This window comes from Podarcis vaucheri, assembly GCF_965113315.1.
Source record: "Podarcis vaucheri genome assembly, chromosome: 5".
NCBI classification, from domain to species: domain Eukaryota; kingdom Metazoa; phylum Chordata; class Lepidosauria; order Squamata; family Lacertidae; genus Podarcis; species Podarcis vaucheri.
The window spans coordinates 71,601,158-71,619,892 of record NC_138763.1 but is presented as its reverse complement, the minus strand read 5'-3'; the positions used below and the strand labels follow the sequence as shown (position 1 = coordinate 71,619,892).

Genomic DNA, 18,735 nt, shown 5'->3' with positions numbered 1-18,735 from the left:
GAGAACTGCGAGGGGGCGGGACGGTTTCTTCACTACGGGGCATGCGCAGTGCGGGGCCGAGCCCGGCGCGGCGTGGGGAGGATGATGAAACTCGGAGGAGCGCAGGGAGGGGAGAGGCCGGGCGCCTGCGCAGTGCGGGGGAAGCGGCTGGGAGGGCGTGCCGTCGCCTAATAAGAGGCCGCCTCGAGGGAGGAGGAGCAGCGAGCAACTCTCCTTTTGCTGTCTGTCGGGCGAGCCGGTAGGGCGCAGCATGGCCAGCTACAGCGTGGAGGAGCGGGGCTGCCCCAACAGCCTCGGCTACAGGCTGTTCTTCAGTGAGTTCTCCCCCGGGGGAGCCGGGCGGGCTTAGCCGGGGGGGGGGGGGCTACGGGAGAAGCCCGGGGCGCCCGCGAGCGCGCAGAGCGGGAGATGAATGAAAGAGGGAGGCGAGCGAGCGCGCGCGTGCGTGCATGTCCCTCGGGAGGGCATTTGTGGGGCAGACAGGCAGCCTAGGAAAAAGCCACAGCCGGGCTCCGTTTGTTCCTCGACGCCTTCTCCTCCGCTTCTGGAATCGTGTCGTGTAATTGCTTTGATAGACGGCGAGACTCGATCCAGGATCCTTTCCACGGCGCTCTGCTTTTTTGAAAAAGTTGCCATTGCAATGTCCAACTTGGCGGCGCAGTCAGGGAAAGGGCTTCTCCGCAGCCCCTGAGCGGGTTTAATTTGGAAGCGAGTTTGCGTTTTGCGCCCTTGCAAGCGGCTGGTTATCTGGGACAGAGGCGCTAACGCGGGGCCCTCCCTCGCAGGGTTGTTGTGAGGAGCGTGCGCCAAGGGGTTTGCGGACGCTGCTGCAGTTTCCCCTCGTGGGTAGCCTGGTGCCAGCCCGCTGTGTCAGCGTGAAACGGGCCTGTCCAGAGAGCTTTTATATAGCTCTGCAGGGATTTTTCACAAGAGAGAAGGGGAAGGGATCCCAAATGCACCAGCACTGCCGTCATGCTGCCATGGGAGTTTCCCTGCTTCTCCAAGGCCTAATATTTGGGGTGGGGTGGTGGATTAGGCTTGGCGCATGGGTGTGTGTTCCTGCAATCCCAGTGACCCTTAAATCTAGGGCTGGGACGGGGAATTGGGGTTGGGTGCATCACCTGAATTCAGTGCCCCTCCAAACTCTTGTATACAAACACACCTGTCTTCCCATGTGGACTTTCAGGGATGGCTGCTCCAGCCATGAAATCACAACCTGTAATGCTATTATTATAGAATGGCAGTCGAGATTTCCCCACTTCTGTGATTCTTTGCTAAGCCCCAGTTACCAACCCTCACTTTTGACTCCAGAAGGATGCGGAACAGAAAATTGAACAACAAATACATGGAACGTAGCATACAATACATTTAGCTGTGTGAGAAGAGTACTTTTGAAAGCATTTAGCTATTCTGAAGGAGGAGGGAAGATGGGGGAAGGGAAGCAATTGGAAGGAAATGAAAGTGCGAGATACAGCTGCCCTTGGACGCTGTGACAGAGAACTTGATATATGGAGAAAGAGAAAGTCCTTGCCCAAGGTACTAGAATGGGACTGATGCTGTCGTAAAAGTTGTGTGAGTGTGAGGTTTAGGATGACTGATCATGGCATTAACTGTCCATGTAATGCCCTGTTAAGAGGCTATGGCCTAGTTTGCATGTCACATTAACCATAGTTTGTTTTTAAACTATGGTGTAATGTTAACTGAGCAGCATGCAACTCAAAAGTTCCCAAGGCAGTCCTTTCTTGCTGCTGTGCCACAAATGAAACAAGCCGGAGTCTGACTTGCTATGTCATCTGACCCAGGTGGTTTGGAGATTACAAAGGTAGCTCACCTGGCTCCATCTACCCTCACCTTTCAGAATAGTTAAGTGTACTTAAATACTCTTCGTATATGCTCAGAGTTGCTTGCTGGCTTTCCACTGGCTGTTTTGAAATTTCTTTCCTTCCTTGGTGCCCCAACAACTGGCAGGTGAGCTCCTGGCGCGCTGTTCTCCTCTAACCCTCCCCCATTGAGCAAACAGCTGTTGGGTTTAAAGTCTGAACCAGGCTGTCAGATATGGGCAGTGAAGGTGGCTGTAAAATGAAAAGCCTCCCGCAGTATAATCCTTTAAGGCGATTTTCATTTCTTCCTGGTAGTGCTCCACCTCAAAACAGCTTCAGTTTTTGCTGCACAAAGAAATGACGATTATCCAGAGTTTTCTTAACTGATGTTCCTGGTAAGCTGAAAAAGCTGAATCATAAAACAGGTCCACTGGGGTGAGAGACTGCCATGCTTTTTACTTGAGGCTCCTAAGTCCACACCCAGGCAATATCTTTATTAGGACTAATTAGAATACCAAAGCAGGGCACCAGCCATTTAAAAAGAGGCATTGATGGGAGCAATTTGTGCAGACACTGAGACAAGGTGTGCTAGATCCCATGCCTTGACAGGAGATTCCTTTTTAAGGTAATGCTCCAAGATGCATACTCTTCTAGATTGAGAAATGCAACTTGCAGTTTGTTTCTGGCGACTGCTGGGAAAAACTTTTTCCTAAAGTGACTTAAGTACATGAAGGTATCTACCCTGCTGTCATCCATTCTAGTGGAAGCCTGCCTTGGCTTGCTGGCAGTTAACCTTGCCTGTTAATCCAGGAAAGCCATGAGTCCAAAATTAAATGAGCCTCTGTGTCCAAACATACCTCAGCTAATAAATTTGGACAGATGGCTAAGTCCAGGTAGTGGAGGTGATTTTTCTCATCACAGGATACCAGGGAACTGGCCACCTTCGAGTCTTAGCAAGGGAGACTCCAGTGTCTGAGTCAGAGTTCTTTCCAAGTCCTATTGCCCAATGTCATTTGAACTAGAGGTCCTCTGCTTGCACAACATATTCTCTGCTGCTAAGCTGTGACCCTAAACCCACATGCAACTTACTAGGTCCTCTTTTCAGGAGTGTGGAATGCCAAAAGGGAGCAGGTTTTCCATGGCAATACAGTGGTACCTCAGGTTAAGTACTTAATTCGTTCCAGAGGTCTGTTCTTAACCTGAAGCACCACTTTAGCTAATGGGGCCTCCTGCTGCCACTGCGCCACCGCTGCACGATTTCTGTTCTCATCCTGAAGCAAAGTTCTTAACCTGAAGTACTATTTCTGGGTTAGCGGAGTCTGTAACCTGAAGCGTTTGTAACCTGAAGCGTATGTAACCCGAGGTACCACTGTACCTGTGTGTGGGTAAATATAGCAAATATATGCATGGGGGCAATTATCTGGATCTTTCCCACCCCTGCCAGCTCCCCCAATGAGAGGGAACGATTCTGCTTGGGTGGAAAGGTGCAGTTCTCTCTCCCCTACCCAGTCCATGACACACACACACACACACTGTGTTGCTGCGTGTGATAATTTCCTTGGAGAAATGCCATGTAGGTGTGTAGGGGGGTCTAAAAGTAATGGGATTGTGACATCTACTGACATCTATCCAAGTACCCTTATCATTGTGCAATATGTGAAGGAAATCATTTTGTTCATCTTTGGAGAAATAAGCTAAACCATTTCAGGGCAACATCATATCAGCCTCTGTTGTCATTTGATAAGGCTGGAGTCCGCTTGCTTGTACAGGTTTTGCTGTTTCCAGACGCTCCCGTAGTTTGCACTTCAGGGAGACCGCCTTCTGAGATACCTTGTAAAACTGAGCACACTATGCTGGAGCACAGAAGCAGCAGCAAAGAGCCCTGCTTGGCTACCTGGCTGTTGCAGGTCACAGTCTACAGGTGTGTCTGACTATTGTGGAAGTGTGCCTTGGAGAGTGCATAGGCTATCTGAAGCACTGCTGTTAGCGATGGGAGCTTTAAGCTGCACATGGATGGTGGGGGTAAGCTGTGATGAACCCCTATCACATTTAGTAGCACCAGCACTGGTATATTCCAGTCTTCTGAGAAACTAGGGCAGGTAGGAACTCTGCAGCACACCTGCTGTTGCAGTGATTTCGTTGGAACAAAACCCAATTGATAGGACTGTGCCAACTTGTCTTTGTTTATAGATATTCACATTCTTTAAACTTTCTATCCCTGGTACTTTGTCAGCTTTATTTTACTACTGCATGCATTAAAGATAATCAAAAACTTGGACATTTCCTTTGTTTTTCAGAAAACGATAAGGGACAGTATATTTCTCCGTTCCATGACATTCCGATACATCCAGATGCTCGCAAGGTAAGGCTCGCGGTCATACTGAGCAGAACTTTGTGGGGATTCGTCCTGCAGACTATATAAAGGTGACCCAGTCACTAGATGTAGAGTTGCTTATTCTTAACAGGGGACAAGCTGTGTGTGTTCAAAGCAACTTCAACCTAATTTCTGATCCGTGCTTGACAACTTAAGGTAACTGCCTTGGCTTTATTAACCAATGACTTAAGTAAAACTTGACACGAAGGGAGGAATAATCTTAACATAGCATGTGCATGCAAATTAATTTTTGTTCTTAAGTTGGGATGGAGGGGTGCAACCTTCCCTTTACTACCATTGTTCACTAGTCATTACTGCCTGCTTCAGCCCAACGCTCACTTTTCTCTTTTCAGCTGTAGAATAGAGGTTCGCAAACTGGTCCACAGACCACCAGTGGTCCACATGCTTCATTTAGGTGCTGTATGGTGTGTCTGTGAAAATGCAATTTAAAACAGCACAGTGCCTTACAATTGGTACAACAGGCAGAAAAATCATGAAGCGGTCTGCTAAAACTCCTCAAAGTTTTCAAGTGGTAAAAGCCACTCCAGAAAAGCTTCCAACTGGCTGACTCTTCCAGCAGGAGAAAATACATAACTGTCTCATATTATTGGCATTTTCATGTTCTTAAAGGGAAGCTGGTTCATTGCATTTTCTGTCCAACTTATACAGTGTGATGTTGCCAAAATGAAAAACCCTTGGCGCTGACTTCTTAGCTGTGTTAGGTTCCCCCAGTAGTTTTCTTTCTCATCCTTCTTTCCAGATTTTAGAAATTCATTTTTTTTATATCCATGATAGTAGTCTTCCTCTATAACTTGTTTGGTATTGAAGGGTTGTTATTATTCTTAGCAACCTATCTTAAACTTATATTTGTACACAATGGTCAGCTTCAAAATGTAACAATCTCAATCTGCAGATAGGTAGCCGTGTTGGTCCGCCATAGTCAAAATAAAAAAATCCCTTCCAGTAGCACCTTAACTTAGTTGGTCTTTAAGGTGCTACTGGAAGGGATTTTTTTATTTTGACTATGGCAGACCAACATGGCTACCTATCTGTAACTGGAACCATGGAAGGCACCACATTGAGCCGCATGAAATGGAAGTCCATCAACCTCACCAAGAAACTTGCACAGGTACAGACTGATATCTTCTTTCTTACTAAATGCAAGAACCTAGACATTATACCCAAGGGTCTTAGAATTAAGAACCCTCTACAATCCACGTATCCCACTGAATATGCAAGAAAACTATGCAACACTTTCTCTAATAACTTAGTTGGTCTTTAAGGTGCTACTGGAAGGGATTTTTTTATTTTAATCTCAATCTGATAAATCAAGTTTTCGGGGCCTGACAATGTACTTTTTGCCTACTCACCACATCCCTATTCCTTCTCTCACATCTTCTGCTTTGGCAGTTATATCATGATTTGTTTTTGCCTCAGTTTTCTGTTGTATCTGAATTGGGAAACAATGGTTTGCAAGCAGGGATTGAACAAGCACGTCAAAGTAGGGCTGAGCACTTCAGGCACAAGGAGTTTTATCAACCCAATAAACCATCATTTATTGGCTCAAGTGTTTTTTACAAATTTTTGTATTGCTGATACAAGGGAAAAAACCAGACAGAATAATATTGCAACAGTGGACAAAGACAAAAAGATCATGCTCTATAAATGTAATGCACCACTACATATATTATGGGCATTAAAGCAGATCAGGGTTGAATCAGGTCTTAACTATAGTTTTTTGGATCAAGAGCATTAAGTCTGAAATGGAACAATGTTTGTTCCACATTTTCTATAGCTTTTGTTGTTCCAGCACTTTTTTGTTTCCAAGTAGGCCTAGAGGCATAACTTGATGCAGTGAAATCTTCACATGTTGGCTTCTGGAAATACTGTAAAGTTAAATAGTGTTGTCTTATTTGGGCAGCCCAAACTGTCAGGTCATGACACATTTTTAAAAAATCATTACGATTCAAATTTTGGGCTATAAATATCAAAACTCCGGGTTGGCTAACAAAACAAGAGCAGCACATAAGTGTACCAAATTTTTAAAGCTCGCTATTAAAGAAACCCAAATTAGTTAGCAACAATCAGAGCAGCATTAACAAGAAAAACACTGTAAACTATTTTGCATGAATGACCTGTGGTTTTTCTGTATGTGTGTGTGTGCGCGCAACCAGCTTAGTTTATAAAACAGTAGAATGGAAATCTAATCTCGCTGACAGTGCCTTAGAGCAGTGTTCCCCAACCTTGGGCCTCCAGCTGTTTTTGGACTACAATTCCCATCATCCTTGACCACTGGTCTTGCTAGCGAGGGATGATGGGAGTTGTAGTCCAAAAACAGCTGGAGGCCCAAGGTTGGGGAACACTGCCTTAGAGTAAAAGCCAAGCTCTGAGGGGGCAAAAGGAATAGCAGGGTTGAAAACTAGAATTGAAAGGAGAACTTAAGTTTAAGTAGAATCTTGGCTAATTTTAGGCATGTACAAATCGGATAACTAATGGCCACTGTAAATGGTGCTCTTGGGCACAATTTACCCCATGTGGCAAGCGATAACTCTTGCAACAGAAGGAATGGGATTTGGCTGCCACTTGAGGCATGGTATCCCTTGTCCACTATATTCCATCTTCAGTTATAAAGTCCTCAAATACAGCTGAAAACAACCCCGCAAATTCAGCCACTGCCATCAGTGGAGCAAGGAGTAGAGGCAGGGGCTTCATGTGGTTGTTTTTTAAGAATCCACCTGTGGTAGCAGAACGGATTTGTGCGCAATGAGACCCTGCCTATTTGAAGGTGCTTATACCCCTTGCTTATCTGTTCGAGACACAGGTATAAAAGTTAGTCAGAATAAGCAGGCATTTTATTGTCCCAGAAGCTAAACAATACAATGCAGTACTGATTCTCAGACTTCGCTTCTCTTTGTTTTTATTGCAGGGATGGCTCTCCTCGTTATTCTCCTGGGTTCTCCACAGCTTCAGTAGCAGCCCAGATAGGGAGTCCAGTTTAGGGCAAAAGGTTACATTACCCAGTCTTGTCTACAGCTCTTGCTCCTAATCCTCGTATTCTTAAGATCTTGAGAGGATTGGAGAGGTTCTAAATTTATCAGCACCTGGGCTGCTGCCCTCGTCGTATTTTAAATGTATATGGCCTCGTTGTACCTTTCCGTGCTTGCCAGGGCATGGCAAACTGGAATGCTGCTTATGTTTATGTATGAAAAGGATGAGGGGCTCTCTTTGCCTCAGGAAATAGCTACAGAACTGTCTGGGCTTCTGTCATAAACATTTCCACTATTATTTTAATATACTTGCAGGGTGGTTTGTAATTTATATGGGCTGCATCCAGAGCAGTACCAGTGGCGTTTTGCTGATGCAGTTGCGCATCTGTTTCTTTCCTCCCTTCCCACCCCCCGCACTCCACAAAACCTTCCCCAAAGGGTCCTTCAAGCCTCTGGAGCTGATTTTGAGAGCAGGGGACAGGATGGGGAAGTTGTATTACGCTAGTACAAATCTCTTGTGTTAGGGGAACAGGAGCCTTGGATACTGCCTCAAGGCTCCATGGTGGTTCCAATCCACTTGACTCATGCCTGCATAATTTTTAGCACATTTAATTCTCTCTTCTTAAGAAGCTATTTTTCTTCCTTCTGAAGGAAGAAGGGATGTCCCTTCCCACCTCGTTCTCAAAGTAGGCTGTTGATAAAATTGAAGCCAATTCACTCTTCGAACGGTGTTAGGAAACTGAAGTCTGATTAGATAATTTTCTGAGATACGAGCTAGGTATTTGTGGGAGTGATGTGTTTACCTAATAAAGGCTTTTAGTCCAGAATTCCACATACTTAAGAGTAACCCCCATTGTGCTTCTGAGTAGGATATGCAGTGCGAGGTTCCTTTGCAGGTCTCAAAATGCCTGTCAGAATTCTAGCTTTAAAAAAAGGCACATTTGAAAGAATTGTTGTGAGAAGTGTCTCTGATACTTCATGCCAGCCAGGTTGCTCATTCCTGTATTCAATGGAAAATCCTAAATGATGTTATTCATTCTTCTGCCAGGGTGGAATTTGCTCTTCTGTGGCTGCTATGTAAATGCAGTTTATTTTTAAAAAATTAAAAGAAAATCTGGACGTGTAAAATCTTAACCTGCAGTTGAAAGCAAAATGCATTAGCATGATAGTGATCTTCAATCATTGATTGTGTTCTTGCATCTGTGCAATAGTCTCTTGCGTAATGGTCTCCATTAAATATCAAGTTATGCAACGAAATACCAGGTGGTTGGTCTTTTTTGCTTCCATTATGGATTGAAAGACTCAAAAGACAAAATTGTCTCCCCCACTGATGAATGCATGAAAGCTTTATAGTTTTCACCCCATTCCTTTATTGCAGCCCTTGGGGGGGGGGGAATTACTTGAATCCCGATGGCTTTGCTATTTTTACTTAAGATCTATTATCTAGACAGTTATATTTTTAATAAACAAAAGTTCAATTCTAGATTTACATGGATATGGTATATACCTCTCTGGTTTCTTATTCTTTTCAGGATGTGTTCAACATGGTTGTGGAAATACCTCGATGGACCAATGCTAAGATGGAGGTAATGGCATTCTGTATTTGGAAAGCTGTAGTTCCTGGCTTGGTGGCTGCCTCTTCATTAAAATCAGCTTATCCGTGAAAGATAAAGCCATTCTGCATCAGCCTCTCTGAAATTTGAAATTTCCTGATTAGTTAGTAGTAAAGAAATGGGCAGCTATTCTAAATCTGCAGGACTGTGCACACAATTCGTGAGCAAGCCCTGTTGGACTTCTGAGTTTTCATGGTTGCTGTCAATTTGGATATTTAATTTACCGTATTTTTTGCTCTATAGGACGCACCAGACGATAAGACGCACCTAGTTTTGGGGGGAGGAAAACAAGAAAAAAAAATTGGATCCCAGAAGCCAGAACAGCAAGAGGGATCTGGCTTCTGGGATACTGTGTGGCTGTTCAGGCTTCTGGGATAACGCGCCAAACCTCTTCAGGGCAGTGGGATGAAGGCTCCCCCTGCCCGGAAGAGGCTAAGGCAGAAGCCAGGACAGGCGCGTTGCTGAAGGGGCGCTGCGCTGTTCTCCCTCTCTGCACAGCACCTCTCCTGCGAAGGAGGCGCCCCTTCAAGCGAAGCTGGAGAAGGAACAAAAGAAGTCCCTTCCGGCTTCCAGGACAGGCGCCTCGCTGAAGGGGCGCTGCGCAGATGAGAGCTGCGCAGCACCCCTTCAGCAAAGCGGGAGGAGGAACAGAAGGGGCTCCATTCCTCCTCCCGTTTTGCTGAAGGGGCGCTGCGCAGCTCTACCTCTCTGCGCGGTGCCATTCACTCCATAAGACGCACTCACATTTCCCCTTACTTTATAGGAGGAAAAAAGTGCGTCTTATGGAGCGAAAAATACGGTACTTTGAAAATGTGAATTGAAGCACCTTTAGGGAAAATACCGTCCTGAAATTGGATTGTTTGTACATTCTTCTGTTAATGCTAAACTTAAACTAATTCTTTTTCAGATTGCAACCAAAGATCCTCTAAACCCAATTAAGCAGGATGTGAAGAAAGGAAAACTACGTTATGTCGCTAATGTCTTTCCCCACAAGGGATACATCTGGAATTACGGTGCTATTCCACAGGTATTTGTCTAGCTTTCTTTATTTTCAGAGGTGTTTTAATTGCTGAGCATAAATGTTCATTAGGCTGCCCCTGGAAGTGCTATGTTTCCGTGTAAACATTTTAGCAAAGCAACATTACAGCAAGAGCAAAACACTAATGAGGAGGAACGTGTAACTATCGCATGGACAACGGGGTGGCAAAATCTCAGGAGAAAAGTGAGAGTACAGTCTATGTTGTAAACAAAGAAGCTGATTGTGCTGCAACTGAATCAGTTGGCTTTGCAGATCACAATTCACATATCAGGGTCATCTTGAAAAGTACACAAGCAACCCCTCAATTTACGTAGGTATTGCATTCCAACGCATTTAAATGAAATTGTGTATATTTGAAACACAATCGAAAAAGCTTGCAAACACCCCATTTCGAGGCCACTTCCAGATTTAGCGCAATGTGAGCATGTGTGATCGTGCACATATCGGACGTGCCTGAAATGGTCACTGCCTGTATTCAACCCTGAAAAATCCAGCACAAGTCACAGGGGATAGTGAATGCATATGACTAAGTCTTTAGAAACATGGCATTACAGTGCACTAACCAGACTTCTTAAGAAGAAGAAGGTGAGAGTTTGCTATGGAAGCTGTGCTCTTATAGTTTTATCACTGTAATACTAACTCTTACATTTTGCTCTTTTCCCTACTTCAGCTAATTCAGTTCCAATACTTGCTTTCCAGCTAGCATCAGTCCCTCCCTTTGGTCAGTTTATTGTGCCACACTGATCAATCCTCTTATTTCCTGTGGTACAGAGGCTACGACATACTGTCAGACACTTCCTCCTGCCCCAGTTGGCATTGTGGTTATGGTTCTTCCACCTTTTTCTGAATTAGACTTCAGACCTGTCCTACTGAGTTCCCTCTGACCGCAGAACTACTTAGACTGCCTCTGCCCAATCGTGTGTTCTTCTCTTCAATCATTTCGAAGATTTTTATTTTTATTTTTTAATCTTAAACATCTATTGAGGTAACTTCTACTTTCCAAATTGGCAGCGTTTGTTCCAGCTAAACTTTAGATGGCCAGCATAAGGGATGCTGTGGCATCATTATGTAAACTGTTCCGGAGCCCTGCCCTTGCCGGGGTTTTAATAACTCTTGCTTCTGACCTGGAAGGAAGTTAGGTCAATTTCTATTAAAGCAGTCTGAATGGCGACTTCCCTCTGGCATGTGTTATCAACACATCCATATTTCTGTGTAAGGTAGCTAAATGCACGCACGTGGAAGTCCCTTCGACTTGAATTAATGCGAGTGTGTTCTGGTTAATGCAACAGATCTAACAGCAAGTTGAGGTTTCATAACTAGATCTAAAAAATTCCCTGCTCCTTTCATATGCAGGAAAATGCAGTGCTTTGTGGATTTGGTAAAGCGTCAAACAAATGGCCTAGATTCAGACTCCTTCCTCTGATTCCTGAATTTTCTTGTAAGAAATATATCACAACCGCCAGCCATACTCTTGTTGCTGTCAGTGGACAAAGTTGGCTGCCTAAAGAGCATTTCAAGAGAAAATACTTTTTAAAAGACGTAAAACTGCAAAAGCCGTATAAGCAGCCCATTAGCAAAGTAACTGTGTATGTGTGCTACATATAACCCCGTCTTCTTTTTAAAGACATGGGAAGACCCAGAGCATAAAGATGAAAATACCGGCTGCTGTGGAGATAATGATCCAATTGACGTTTGTGAAATTGGAAGCAAGGTAACGTGTTTTTTGAAGTTGTGGTGGTCTGTGTTTAGAGCTGTAAACTGTTGTTTCAATCTCTTTTTGTCCACATTGGTGAAACTTTACACCTGAATGTCTTGCTGAACTGGAGTTTTCAGCTAGTTGCCCTATTCAAACTTGGGCATTATAATTTTGCATCATGGCATGGTAAGGTTGCAATGAGTTTAAATCAGCAGTAGGTAACTTGTTCTGCATATACAACCGTACTGGAAATGTATTAAGGGCTTGTTAAAGTGTGTCTGTTTGCTTCAACTGATTTAATATAGTGTTCATAATGGATTCCAAAATGTATCTGTTTTGGTAGCAGAAACAGAGAGTCCTGTGGTACCATAAAATTGAATTATTGTGGCATCAGCTTAAATGGACTACAACTTACTTAGTCAGATGCAGGAAATGCTCTTCTCAGCTGGAACATATGCCTGCATTGCTACGCAGAGAAAAGTTTATAAAGAGGGGGGCTAAAATAAATGCCAAGGCTTACATTTCTACACGGTCTCTAAATACTATTTAATAGATGCCAATATAAGTTAGACTCATGCTGCGGCATTGTCTTAAAACCGTTACCCCTGAGTTAGCCCTTGAAAAAGTTTGATACAATTAATATCATGACATGTGAAACATCAGACTTTTTTATCTCCCATATTCTCAGTCTCTCTACAAACATCTGTAGTTATACCTTTAATCTGAAAATAAAAATATGAAAGATGAGCTCCTTGGGAAAACCTTACACCAACTCACAAATACCTTGGCTGGTGAGTGTTTGTCCCTGGTTTAGGCAGAATAAGTGGTTCAGGCCTTTGCTGAGCAATCTGTGAGAGATGCTACAATATTTAACTGTTATGGTTTATTTGAATTGTTTTCTTTGGTCTTTCCATCTAATTAACGAGGAACATCTACTCAATCAGGTGTGCAGCAGAGGAGAAATAATTAAAGTGAAAGTGCTGGGTGTCCTGGCATTGATTGATGAGTCTGAAACAGACTGGAAGGTCATTGCAATCAACACTGAAGACCCCGATGCTGCTAAATTGAACAGTAAGTAGCACTGAAGTGATCAGAACTTTCCTTCCTCTCCCTTCAAATGCCCAGCAAGGAAAGGTGAGATCTGTGTAGAGCACAGGTAATATGATGCTGTTTATGTCTCTAGAACAGTGTATTCCTAGATCCATGGAATATGTAGCAGGTTGTTAACAAACCTTTAGCAGGACGCTAACATCACTACTGCACAAATCTCATGGGTGGTAATAATGGTTATCCTACTTGCCTTGAAGGGACTGAAGTCTTGAGTAAATCAAAGTTTTGTAGGTTCCACTTCATTTAGAAGAGGTGAAACTTATACTACTGGTTATAGCATGAACAATAAATATTTGGACCAAACGTTGTTGTTTTCTAAGTTGCTTTAAGTTTCCTGGGGCAAAAAAAAGACTAATAAATTTAGTAATAGTAATGAGAGTGTGTTAAGTGCCAGAAACAACAGTTGCTTTGTTTACAGAAGGAAGTGCTAGCATTGTATTGAGACTTTGCTATGTGGAGTTTATCTGTAGCTTGGAGACCCAGTTACAAAGAGCAGGAAGATTTCTCCCGTGGTGTAGTTGGAGTCTGTGCCTAGAGGTGCCTAAGGTGTGGTCAGAACTTCATAAGTCGGCATATTTTATGAGTCATGGATAGGAAAACTGCCAGGTTTCGGTGTTTACACAAGAAATAGTACCTTTATAAAACACCAGTCTGGTTTTGAATTATTCTTCACTGCATGCGATTTCCTCTCGACTTTCTACACACCAGTTAAGGCAATGGGTTGGTTGTTTTTTTAGTTTGGTGGGAGTTCTTAGATTCACCTCTTCCCTGTATAGGGGTGGATTTCTAGTGGGGTTGCCAACTTTGCCCTTGCAACAAGAGTCCACTGAGAAAGATAAGAATAATGCTGTGCTAAGTTGTAGATCTTGGCTGTGGTTCAGGGAAAAAAAGTGCCCGTGCAAAGTGATAGGTTCTATCTATCTAGGTTCTTGTATCTGTTTGCAGGCTCTCGGCAAACCTTTAATCCACGTTAGAACAATTGCAACTAGGCAGGAAAATGGATATGGTGGCAGGGTTGAGGGGTAAAGCATGTTCTTGAATCTAAGGCATGTCCTTTTAGTGTCCTGTAACTAATACTCGTAACTGGGTTCTGAAAGCATGGTTCTTATTTTTATTTATAAGATATTAATGATGTCAGGACGTTGAAGCCTGGCTATTTAGAAGCGACGGTGGACTGGTTTAGAAGATACAAAGTACCTGACGGGAAGCCGGAAAACCAATTTGCATTCAATGGAGAATTTAAAGACAAGGTATGTTTGCATCTTGATGGATATCCGTCAATGTCCTTTTCGGTAATTGACAATATCATGGGGAGCCAGAGTTCTTCATGCTTCATTCTGTGGGGAAAGTAGCTCCTGATGAGTGCTTCATTTCCTTTAGCTGGAAGTTAAAAACCTATTAAACAGACAAATGTACATACAGTGGTACCTCGGGTTACATATGCTTCAGGTTACATATGCTTCAGGTTAGACTCCCCTAACCCAGAAATAGTACCTCAGGTTAAGAACTTTGCTTCAGGATGAGAACAGAAATCGTGCTCCAGCGGTGCAGCAGCAGCAGGAGGCCCCATTAGCTAAAGTGGTGCTTCAGGTTAAGAACAGTTTCAAGTTAAGAACGGACCTCCGGAACGAATTAAGTACTTAACTTGAGGTAACACTGTATTCTGACATATGTTTGTTTACACACACACACACACACACACACACTTACTTGTAACAGCTCAGCCATTCTCTCATTGAGAGACATAGGCAAAGTGCTTTTAATTCCCCTTCTCATCTGTTAGGCTGTATATTTATTGCTTGATAAACCTTGACGGTTCATTTCTTGTTTTTCTCTTTTCACTGAAGACTCAACAAGCACATTTATTTATATTTCTCTGTCCTGCCACTTGGTTAGAGGTGAAGCTGCAGCATTTATCTTCTTCTTTTAACGTTTCTGTGTTCAAATCAATACACTGATAAGCAGTAGTGAGCAGTAGAATGGCTGAAGGAGTCAGTCAAAACCTCTGCTGCTGTTCAGGCTAAGTTGGAAGAGCCCTTTGTCTGTGTCTTACTGTTGCAAAACTTTGGCTGGCCCTCTATCCTATGCCATTTCAGAGTACAGCCTTTGTTAAAAACTCGTTGCCATCCAGAAATGTGCCACTTCAACATTATTTTTTAAAAGGAGATGTATTGTTTCCATGTTCCTTGAGAATGCAGCACGTAATGAAATGGACAGATTAATACTAGAATGCCACTGACAAACTAGGATGGGACATAATGCAGGCTTGTGCTGTTATTGCCTTGATTTTCTGTTGACTAGGGAAGTATTTGTTGCACTAAACACAAGGCATTTGTTGCACTCAATAATTGCAGATATTGAGAAGAAGCACTGAACTTGTTCTGTTCTCTATTTCATAGGACTTTTCAATTAAGATTATCGGAGACACCCATGATTACTGGAAGGCTCTAGTAAATAACAAAACTGGTGGAGAAATTTGCTGGTAAGTTGCTACTCTTCTCCTTCCAGTCTTGGGCTTTTAAAGAGATGGGATTAAATGAGAGAGATGATCATATGGCTCACCCGATGCCTAAAAACGTTACTGTTAGCACTTGCACTCGTAATGCAGGCATCATTTTGAAATATGTCAGGGTTAGGAATATATCTCAGTATTTTTATATTGAATAAATATGCAGGGAGCGAAAACGTGGCTACTTCTATAACTGAACTTTCTCTTCTAGCACAAATACAACTTTGCCAGACAGCCCTTGCCATTGTGATCAAACATCTGCGGGGGCTACTGTGGGAGAGGTAAGCAGATCTGTTTAATTTCTATGCCCAGGACATGTAAGGACACCGTTCTAATTTGCATGGCTGTGTGCATTTCATGCAAAGGCGGAAAAGCCGCCAAATGTGGCATTGGCTGCAGAACTCGGCATCTTAGAAATCTTTCTGTTCAACTTATTTAAAAGAAGATGGCTGTCTGGGTGGGCAAAAGAAGTGCCTGGCAAAACCTGTCATGGTCCAAAGGAGGGTCTTTCCATGTCCCAAATATTTCATTTACCTATATCCTCATGAACAAGGGATGCACATTAAGCAGGCTTGCTTTATGCCTTCTACATGGTACAGAACTTGGGTGTTGTGTATATTTTATTTATTTAAAGCACAGCCTACACCCAGTTCTGAATGTTGAGCATCTTCTGCTCCTGGGATGGTGACTCCTATTGCACAGCCATCATTTTGAGAGAAGAGACTGTCTAATCTGAGTAGTGCAGCCTGTGCCTATTAGTGATTACCTGCATAATTATAAAAAATGCTAATACCATTTCCAGGTCCCACCCTACTGTATGTTTCAGTAATACCACTTCATTGACACCATGGGCAGAAATATCCTCCTAAACCCATGTTTTGTAAATGATGGGAAGCCCTCATAAGAACGTCCATGCAAGTGCTAAGGAGAGGCATAGCTTCCTTCACTAGTCCTAAGGCTGTTCAGGCTGTATCAGCTCCTGTTTTTTCTATTACAGTGGTGCCCCGCAAGACGAACGCCTCGCAAGACGGAAAACCCGCTAGATGAAAGGGTTTTCCGTTTTGGAGGCGCTTCGCAAAACGAATTTCCCTATGGGGTTGCTTCGCAAGACGAAAAAATCTTGCGCGTCCCCGCGGGTTTTTTTCGCTCCCCTCCTTTTCCTAAGCCGCCTATCAGCTGTTCCGCTGAAAAACCCGCTTAACAGCTGATCACGGAAAGCCGCTAGACCGCTGTAGCGCTAATCAATGGGCTTGCTTCGCAAGACGAAAAAACCGCTAGACGACAAGAATCGCGGAACGGATTCTTTTCGTCTTGCGAGGCACCACTGTACTGTGCAAAGAGAGCACACTGTACTTCCACCCCCCTTCTCTTCTTCTTCCCCCCTTACAATTTCTACTCTTCCTCCTTTCCTTCTCTGCTCTTACGCAAGGAATGGAATGGGATGCTGCCTAGTGTAATGACCGAAAACTCATGTTCTAATGAATTTGGTTAAATGTGAGTGGGAAAATAGCTCATTGATTCTGGTTGGGGTTGGTCTGCAGCAACTGCAGAATGCCAGCTCCACATCAGAATGCCAGCACTTGGTTCTAGGACACATGAAAGGGTTATCTTTTTAGTCTGATTACAGTTCCTCAGATGTATAGTTTCACTGGGAGTATCAGAAGAGTTCTTGTTTTTCATCCAGAAGGGGAAATAACTGTATGGCATTTAAATTATTATAATAATTGCATTTATTTGCAAAATCCTATGTATTGATGTGAAAGAGAAACCGAATTTTTAAATTTAGCAGGAATCCTGTATTTAATGCTCTCCTCTTTTCCCCCCCAGGCACCTGCCTGCGGACCTGCTGATCCAATACCACCAGAAGGTAACCTTAATTCAGAGTGAATTTGAGAAGTGTGTGTATTTATGTTCTTGGAGAGGGGGAACCTTCAGTTAAAAGCTCTCATTCTGCATCCTCACCTGCTTGGCACTGACCTTTACATTTAAACTACTACCCTATTAGAGCTAAATATTTTGCTTGCAAGACTTGGACCAGGGAAAGCCAACAATTCACTATTAGAGCTCCTGCATTCTTTATCATTTGTGTAGCACTTCTGACAAGGGCAGCTTATTACGCAGTGCCTTAGGTAAAACTGCACTAGCCAGGTTTCCTTCATTTGAAAGATCTGTTAATGCTTACAGGAGGTCTAACATCAATATTTGACAACCCTCACTTTATGACCCAGTTTCCCAGGAATTATATCCAGTGCAACTTTTCTCTTCACGTTCTGAGTTACCAGTAAATGTTGAAGGGCTGTCTTTCTAATATGCAAATGGTCCAGTATAAGCTCAAGACATAGTTCCAGGCGGAAAGCTTGCAGTGGCCCTTCTAGTGAAATGCCTGGTACCTGTCCACCTGCCAGTACAAAGGACACAAGCATTTGTTTGCCTGCTCTCTAGCTGCTTCTAAAACCTCTAGTTTTAAGAACAGAAGCCAGGATAAATTATATGGAAATTAGCGATGAATTTTTTTTTATTAATTTTCCAATAAAAACATCTAATTAACACATCAAATCAAATCCAATAAAAATAAAAAAATAATAAAAAGTCCAATTGTTTTCCAATTTGTAATAATTTTTGTTTTGGCTTCCCACGCTCTGAATTCCGAAGCGCTTGAAATTAGCAATGAATAACCGGCGTGCATGAAGTCTGCTTCACATTTTGAAATATTGATTTGCAATGCCTTATAAAGAATGTTTTCCAAGTTACTTTATGATGCTAAAGTTTTTGTCTCCTTTTTCCATTTTTTTGCCTTTAAAACCCAGTGGACAGGTGGTACTTCTATGAGCAGTGACAGAAGCAGGTGCTGCCGTAGTTGCTACCAGGAAACACTTGTGCACAACTAGACGAGAACCGGGAACTTCGATTTCAAGAGCAGTCCTGTTTTGAAACATGTAAAATAGTTTGATGATGTACCAGATTTTTGCATACCTACCAGTAACGTGTGCTTGGAATATACGCTCAAAATATATCAAGATCCCTAGCATCGGAGCAGTTCTTGTGTAAAACGGCAGCCTGGCAGTCTTCAGAATCTACTTGCACATCATGGCAAATCACTGTTGCATAACCCAGTTGTGTGTAGATACCCCTTTCGTTGCTTATGAAGAATTTTTGCTGAAGCTCATTCTGAAGTCTTGTCTCCTTCGTGTTCTTTTGAAATCTCATGCGATCATGAAGGGAGAAGCGTGCGTAATGGGAGATGGAGGAAAAAGTAAAAAGAAGTGTTGGATTCTACCCCCCCCCACTCCTTCTGTTTTAAAAACAGCAACATAATTGTGGAAGTCAGAGATGCCTCTTCCTGTCACTAACCTTACCAGCTTGAGATGAGGCGGAAGTACAACACTTTTCAAGCAATCCTTGTGTTAGCTATGGCTGGTTTGGTAGCTCTGATGACTAAGAGTAGTCTCCTAACCCTCCCATCTCGCAATAAATTATGGCCACAACTTCCTCACTGCAGTGCTTGGTAGTTAGAGCTGCCATTGACAGGTTGAAGGGGGGGATAATGACACCCACTACTTGCCATTTCCTAGTTGGTGGGCATGCTC

At 43.2% G+C, this 18,735-nt stretch overlaps 1 protein-coding gene across 2 annotated transcripts; it reads left to right on the top strand.

Annotated features, from left to right (window-relative positions):
- Positions 1 to 157: 157 nt before the first annotated feature.
- PPA1 (inorganic pyrophosphatase 1) lies at positions 158 to 18,314 on the top strand. 2 transcript variants are annotated; one of them, XM_082225091.1, is made up of 12 exons: positions 158 to 314; positions 4,118 to 4,182; positions 7,121 to 7,201; positions 8,714 to 8,767; positions 9,702 to 9,821; positions 11,458 to 11,544; positions 12,474 to 12,600; positions 13,762 to 13,889; positions 15,039 to 15,121; positions 15,360 to 15,429; positions 16,976 to 17,015; positions 17,956 to 18,314. In XM_082225091.1, exons 1-12 carry the CDS (start codon positions 251 to 253, stop codon positions 17,982 to 17,984), a joined length of 948 nt encoding a protein of 315 aa, XP_082081217.1. In that variant the 5' UTR covers positions 158 to 250; the 3' UTR covers positions 17,985 to 18,314. The 2 variants fall into 2 exon arrangements, with proteins under 2 accessions (XP_082081217.1, XP_082081218.1); XM_082225092.1 differs by lacking the exon at positions 7,121 to 7,201.
- Positions 18,315 to 18,735: the final 421 nt, after the last annotated feature.